Source organism: Suricata suricatta, chromosome 12 (genome assembly GCF_006229205.1).
Source record: "Suricata suricatta isolate VVHF042 chromosome 12, meerkat_22Aug2017_6uvM2_HiC, whole genome shotgun sequence".
Classification (NCBI taxonomy): Eukaryota; Metazoa; Chordata; class Mammalia; order Carnivora; family Herpestidae; genus Suricata; species Suricata suricatta.
In genome coordinates, this window is record NC_043711.1 from 9,832,963 (window position 1) to 9,839,897 (window position 6,935).

The 6,935-nt window shown below is 50.4% G+C and overlaps 1 protein-coding gene across 1 annotated transcript in view; it reads left to right on the top strand.

Annotated features, from left to right (window-relative positions):
- The first annotated feature begins 1,619 nt into the window (after positions 1 to 1,619).
- Positions 1,620 to 6,935, top strand: part of LOC115275170 (adhesion G protein-coupled receptor E2-like) — a 17,407-nt gene continuing 12,091 nt past the window's right edge. The window contains exons 1-7 of the mRNA XM_029918802.1: positions 1,620 to 1,673; positions 1,986 to 2,105; positions 4,470 to 4,625; positions 5,360 to 5,491; positions 6,068 to 6,214; positions 6,655 to 6,801; positions 6,891 to 6,932. Of these exons, the coding sequence (XP_029774662.1) occupies positions 1,628 to 1,673; positions 1,986 to 2,105; positions 4,470 to 4,625; positions 5,360 to 5,491; positions 6,068 to 6,214; positions 6,655 to 6,801; positions 6,891 to 6,932 (790 nt within the window). The 5' untranslated portion in view covers positions 1,620 to 1,627. The remainder of the gene's footprint in view (positions 1,674 to 1,985; positions 2,106 to 4,469; positions 4,626 to 5,359; positions 5,492 to 6,067; positions 6,215 to 6,654; positions 6,802 to 6,890; positions 6,933 to 6,935) is intronic.

Here is a 6,935-nt window from a genome sequence, read left to right on the forward strand (position 1 = left end):
GCTAAAGTCCTGGATTGTGCTGCCTCCAGCTTTGGTTTTCTTCTTTTTCTTTTACATTTTTTAAAAGCACTTATTCATTATTGAGAGATAGAATGAGACAGAGGGTGAGTGGGGAAGGGCAGAGAGAAAAGGAGACACAGAATCTGAAGCAGGCTCCATGCTCTCAGCTAGCGGTCAGCACAGAGCCTGACATGGGGCTCGAACCCATGAACCATGAGATCATGACCTGAGCCAAAGTTGGATGCTCAACCAACTGAGCCACCCAGTTGCCCTTGGTTTTCTATTTCAACATTACTTTGGCTACTTGGGGTCTTTGTGGTTCCATTCAAATTTTAGGATTATTTGTTCTAGTTCTGAGAAGAATACTCATGCAGTTTTGCTTGGGATTGCATTGAATGTGTAGATAGCTATGGGTAGCATTGACATTTTAACAATTTTTGTCCTTCCAATCCATGAGTGTGGAGTGTTTTTCCATTTCTTTGTGTCTTCTTCAATTACTTTCATAAGTTTTCAGCATACAGGTTTTTTAACTTTTTGGTTAGGCTTATTCCTAGGTATTTTATGGTTCTTGGTGCAATTGTAAATGGGATTGATTCCTCGAGTTCTCATTTTGTTGCTTCATTATTGGTGTATAGAAACGCAACCAATTTCTGTATATTGATTTTGTATCCTGCGACTCTGCCAAATTCCTGTGTCAGCTCTAGCAGATTTTTGGTGGAATGTTTTGGGTTTTCCATGTGGAGTATCATGTCATCTGCAAAAAGTGAAAGTTTGACTTCTTCTTTGGCAAGAGAGTAATCTGCTTTAATCAGAGTCTACTGATTTCACTGTTATTTCATTAAAAAAACAAAACACCTTCGCAGCAACATCATGCCTCCCATGAATGGAAGGACAGAATCAAACAGGTGGCTCAGTGATTGCTTGTAGGGTAGATTTCTTCACATCTTCCATTGTCTCCATACCACAGAGCCTGTCCAGTGACCCATGTCTCCTGGTGCTGCACCTGGAGAGGCCACTTAACCAGGAAATGTTGGGCCTGCCTGCTGGTGCCCTTAGTTGTCACTCCTCACCTGTCATCAGCTCCCCATCTCTTGACTCCAGAGCTCCCTGCCCTGCTGATACCACTGTGAGCTCTAGGGCTCAGACTTGGGACAGTCTGACTCCCAAATCCACACTCTTCTCGTGTGCCCCAAAACATGTATGTAAAAGAGGGGGCAGTGATCCAGGAAGAGGAATCCTCAGGGTAGATTTCTGCCATTGCCAGAGAACAAGGAATGTGGCCCATCTGAGGACTTTGTGCTTCAAGATTCACCCCCTCCCCTGGGTAAGGCTGGAATGTCTATGTTACATCCCAGACATCACCTGTGTATATTCTGTTCCCTTACCTATAGCACTGACGCTCCATGAGGACAGTGTCTGTTAGTGACGGACTCCTCAGGGAGTCCAAGGAGACAGAAGGAAAAGGACTGGTCCTCAAATCTTCGTAAATTACAAGAACCTTGGGAGAGCCATGGGCTGTAGCATCAGGGCCACTTCCCAGGAGCAATGACCAAGTGGACTATGGTTGAAACTGGAGCTCCACTCACTCATCTTTGTCATTTCTGTTTTTTCTCCACCAGGACTCTTGATGCAGCTGCTGTTGCCATTGGAATATGCCATCCAGAATCCTAGTGGTGAGTCTGCCCAGCCAGCCGCATGGGTGACATAAACGGGGGTGTGCATGATGAGGTCTGGGTCCCCTCATCAACAAGTGGGGAAAAGGGGCCATATTATTCAACTGAGATTGTGGTCTTCTGGAGATAAGAGAAACTATTTCTACTTCCACAAATGTCCGGAGTTTGCTGTGTTTTCTTCTTCCAATGACAGCCATCCCTCTCCTTCTTCCACCTCTCTTTCTCTGCTCCTCACTCCCAGATCAGCTGGCTCCCTTCATTTCTTGAGGCTTCAGACTGTGGTCTCCATCCTCATACCCTCTGTCCCCACAGGCTGTGCACGGTGGTGCCCTCTGAACTCCAAATGTGTCAACGCCACGGCCTGTCAGTGCTCTCCGGGGTTCTCTTCTTCTTCTGGGGAGATCTTCACTGACCAGTTGGAGAGTTGTGATGGTACAGGGTCTTGGGATGGTGGTGGTGGGTGCATGGAGACGTTGGGGGAGGTGTGAGGGGGAAGTTGTTCTCCTCTCTATGCCTCAGTTTGCTTATCTGCCAATTGAAGATCATCGTTGTACCTACCCCATAAAGATGGAGTGAGATTTAAAATTTGCCTGTGGGAAGTTCAAGTCAAGACTAGAACAGAGCTGGCCGCCAAACACAAGCTCTTATCATGGTTAATGCTGTTGTTACTGTGATTATTCTCATTGCACAAGGAAAGGGGAGAAATAGCGGAAGCAATAGGAAGAAAGAAACACAGGACCTGGAAGCCCAGGCTCTCCTCCTGGTTTGAGCTCACCAAGAACTCCTGACCCCTCAAGGTCATGGTTTCCTAATTCTCTGTTCACAGAGACCCATGAGAAAGCAGAGCTACCTGGGTTTTTCAATGATCAAATCTGGGTGCCTGGTAGCTCAGTCTGTTAAGCATCTGACTCTTGATCTCAGCCCTGGTCATGATCTCATGGTTTGCGAGATTGAGCTCTGTGTTGAGCTCTGTGCTGACAGCACAGAGTCCATTTGGAATCTTCTCTTCTCCCTCTCTCTCTGCCCCTCCCCCTCTCACATGCCTGCATGCACTCTCTCTCAAAAATGCATAAACTTTAAACGACCAAATTTGGGCAAAGGAGATCCAGTGACTTGCCCCAAAGTCCTACAATTAGTAATATGTGAATGTTACAATAAAAATGAAGAAAAAAGAAATTATCCTGTTTTTACACCAAGAAATACTCCTCATGTATTGAAAATAGATTTAGAAGCATAGTTTTTTAAAAACAAAGGAAAATATTCCTAATAAATTTGAAAAGATAAGAAAAAACAACAACTCTGTGTAGTGAACTAATGGGCGATTTTCTTGGTATTCATTATTTTACATTTTCTTTGTCTTCTAAATGTCCATGTGTCATTTTATAATTGGGGGAAAGTAAATTTTATCATGAAAAAAGGTGGTGTGACTCGTGCTCAGCCCCCGTCTCCAGATGCCCTCAGAGGTATTACTAATGTATCTCCTGTGCATTTGTGCACGTGTCTCATTGAGATTCAAGGCTGGAGACCAGCTGCTGGTGTGACTGGATCCTGACTCCTTTCTGGGAGCATGTTTTTCATTTTGAGAATTTCTCCTTGTCATGTCTTTCCCTCTCACACACCTCATTGCCACCCATCCCCCACTGGACCCTACCCCATCCCACAACCCTGAATACAGGTGTCCAGCTATTGCCACCATCTGAGAAGACAGAAGGGCTGTCCCATTACCCAGATGGTGTTGAACATGAATGTATCGGTGGTGTGCATCTTCCGACATGCTGTCATGTCCTGGTGTTGACACCCACAGCCTGGGCGTGGGGCCTAAGAAGGGAAGTCCCTGAACTCAGGGAGGAAACTCTGCTCTGGGGGAGACCAGGTGCCTGCCCCCACACATCACGATGTCATGAGCCCTTTCAGGCTCTAAAGTCTTTGGTGCTCTGATTGGGATGACAGGACCAAACATCCTGTCCCTGTGTTTTGGTTTGTCTTATTAAGTTGTTGATGTAGTTGATAGCTGATGATGTCCACCTCTATGGGTCTCTGAGCTACTCAGAGGGGACCAGGTTCATGGTCATCTTTCCTCTCATGTGTAGAGAACAGGAAGAGATGGGAGGCCAGGAAACATCTGCAGTGACTCAGCTGGCATGCTGCTTCCTCATTTCATGTCTGCGATAGGCTCTGATAAGAGGAACTTCCTCCAGGGTTGGTGATAGTAAGACTCTTCCAGAGACATCTTGGAGCATCTTGTAAATGTCTGATGGCAGAGCTGGGGTGTGGGGGATGGGCACAGTGAGGTGTACTTGAGTCATTGCAAGTAATGGGAGATGGAAGCTGCCAATGGGCAGGGCGGACCACCTGGCTTATCCACAGGTATGAGTGGTGACTGTCACCCAGCCATGACTCTCTCCACTGTCAGCATTGAGAGTGACCTCCAGGGTCACTGTCCCTCAGACTGGCACCCACCTCCAGCTTCCCGATGGTGCAGTCTCAAAAGGGAGAGTCTGGAGCCTGAGTCGGTGCCTGCATCTGCCCCACTGGGCCTACAGAAGGGGATGCAGACCTCATTCCAGCCCCCATCATGGTGGAGTGTCTGAGTCTAGGTGCCCTCAGGCCCAATCCAGAGCAGAGACGGGCAGAGCAGTCAGCAGGCTCTCCAGAGTAGCTGGCTCTGCTCGGTCCAATGAACTGTGAACTGAAATCTGTGTAAGCCCCATGGCAGAGCAGGACTGGAGGCCAGGTTTTCTGCCCTGTGGGAACTCACTTTTTTGGCTGGTGACCCTTTGTCCTATTGTGTTCCAGACATCAATGAGTGTGGACCGCCCTTGGCAGTGTCCTGTGGAAAATTTGCAGACTGCCAGAACACAGAGGGGAGCTTCCACTGTGAATGCTGGCCCGGGTACGAACTTGCTTCTGGGGGAAAAACATTCAAGAATAAAAGTGAGAACACATGTCAAGGTAAGAACTAGCCCACGCCTTCCGTCTCCCCATCTGTGAGGTTTGGGGTCACTTGTCTCACTTTCTCCAGGCATCAGAGAATGTCCTACCCCGTATCCTATCCTTTTCCAAACTTTAAGGCTCAGAACCTTCTGCAGAAGATCCTTTCTACAGTTTTGAAGTGTCCTCCTTGTCCTCATGGTGTCTTGTTTTCATAAAGCAAAAGAGAGAGAAGGCATCAAGATACATCACAAGCTCACAGCATGTGTGTTCCAAGATGGTGATCTTCTTCACCATCATCAAAGACTGTCGTGAATAGTCCTTCCCCTACTGGAGCCCACAAGTGCTTGGCCACCCCAGGAGCCCTCCCAGACCCCTGGGTCAGGAGAGTCAGGGACCCTGTCCAGAAACATTGGAGTGGGAGGTTTGAGGAGGCGGGAGCCCAACATCCCTAGCTGGCCCCGCCAATGGCCAACAGCCCTGTCTGGGGAAGACACCTCATGGCTCCCAGTCTTGGGTTTTCATCTGCTCAGCCTCCATCTATTTTCCACTGCAAGGCTCTGCCTGACTCTCCCCCCAGATTTCAACATCTGGACATCTGAACATCTGGGCCACCACACTTGGCCCATAGGATGCCTCCATGGGGATTAGAAAAGGCACCCATTTGCTGAGGAGGAGATAGTGGGGCCTTCCAGATACTTCTACCCCAGGACACAGTGGTAGGCAGGCTTCCAACACCCCCCCCCCCCCAGCAGAGGTGGACGAATGTCAGCGGAAACCCAGAATCTGTAAAGGCCGAAGCATCTGTGTCAGAACCCAGGGCAGCTTCACCTGTGTGTGCCCACCCGGCTTGGAGCCCAACAAGACAGACCCGGGCACGTGCTCAGGTAGAGGCCCCGGAAGACGCTGTGAGGCTGCGCTGGAGCTGGGGAGGGGCCAAAGCACACCCCGCAGCCCAAGGAGGAGGGAGAAGACCCTCGGGGTCCCTGAAACACTAGCGATTTGTTCTGCCCAAGGATCTGCCTCCCACTAGGTCCACCACGGAGCAGGGAGGTAGCAGGGCCTTCTGGGCCTGGGGTTCCCCTGTGGAGCCCCCCCGGTACTGTGAGCATCCCCTGGTCCCACCCCTTCTTCACCTGCCACATGGGAGCAGGGGGAGGTGTCCCATCCAGTTCCTGGAAAGGGAGCCTGGGCCAGATCTGGGGAGGCAGTAGCTGAGAGTCTTTGGAAAGAAAGTCCAGTCTTTATGACTCAGGTTCCCTCCCAGTTTCACAGCCTGTGAACTGGGGACCATGGTCGTGGCCATGCCCATCTTGCAGGGAAGCCATCATGAGGTGCACTGAGATTGATGTTGAAGGTCACCAGGTGGCATCGTGCAATAACAGTAAGGGTCCCTGATGCTGGGCAGTGAGAAGTGGGTGCAGCCAGTTGAGGGGTCCCTGATCCTCTGGTTTTGTCCTCAGACGTGAATGAATGTACTTCGGGGCAAAGCCCGTGCCACACCACTGCCCACTGCCTCAACAACATTGGGAGCTATGAGTGCCGCTGCCGCCCTGGCTGGAAGCCCATTCCCGGGTCCCCCAATGGCCTGAACAACACCATCTGTGAAGGTCCAGAACTCAGATTCCACATCCTGGAGACGCACACTCAGAACATCTGATCGCATATTCAGCAGCACTGCCCCACACAAACCAAGCAGAATGAATGGTGCCAGCGCTCTACTGTGCCAGGCATTAATTCTTTTGAGGCTCCAATGGACAAGATCTGGGAATGGTCCTGGGGAAAGAGCTGGGGTACTGAGGAGTAGAACCTTGGAGACCCCAGGAGCCCTCTAATTAATAACTGGGGTTTCAGTATTTCACAACCTGCACGTCTGTACAGGGCTCACGTGCTATGTGTCAGGCCTCGGCACATTTCCTGTAACTTCTGCATCACCAGGATGTGCGGTCAGCAGGTGACATCACCTCCGGCCAATGTGGGAGGTACTAATATGGAAAAAAGTGGGCGGGACACAGGAGAGGGGGCCTGACTCCCATCTTTGTGTCCCCAGATGTGGACGAGTGCAGCTCCGGTCAGCCTGCGTGCCACAGCTCCACCGTCTGCATCAACACTATAGGCTCATACAGGTGCCGCTGCCGCCGTGGCTGGGAGCCCAAACCCGGGTTCCAGAATATGCAAATGAACACCACCTGTCAAGGTACCTGGTCTGAGCTGACCCCAGACACCATCCCCAGCACACACGCAGCCACTCGCACACCTAATAAATGGCTCTTCTGTCCCCTGCAGAGATGTCCTTCCCACCCTGGACCCCACCCCCTGGGATCCAGAGCC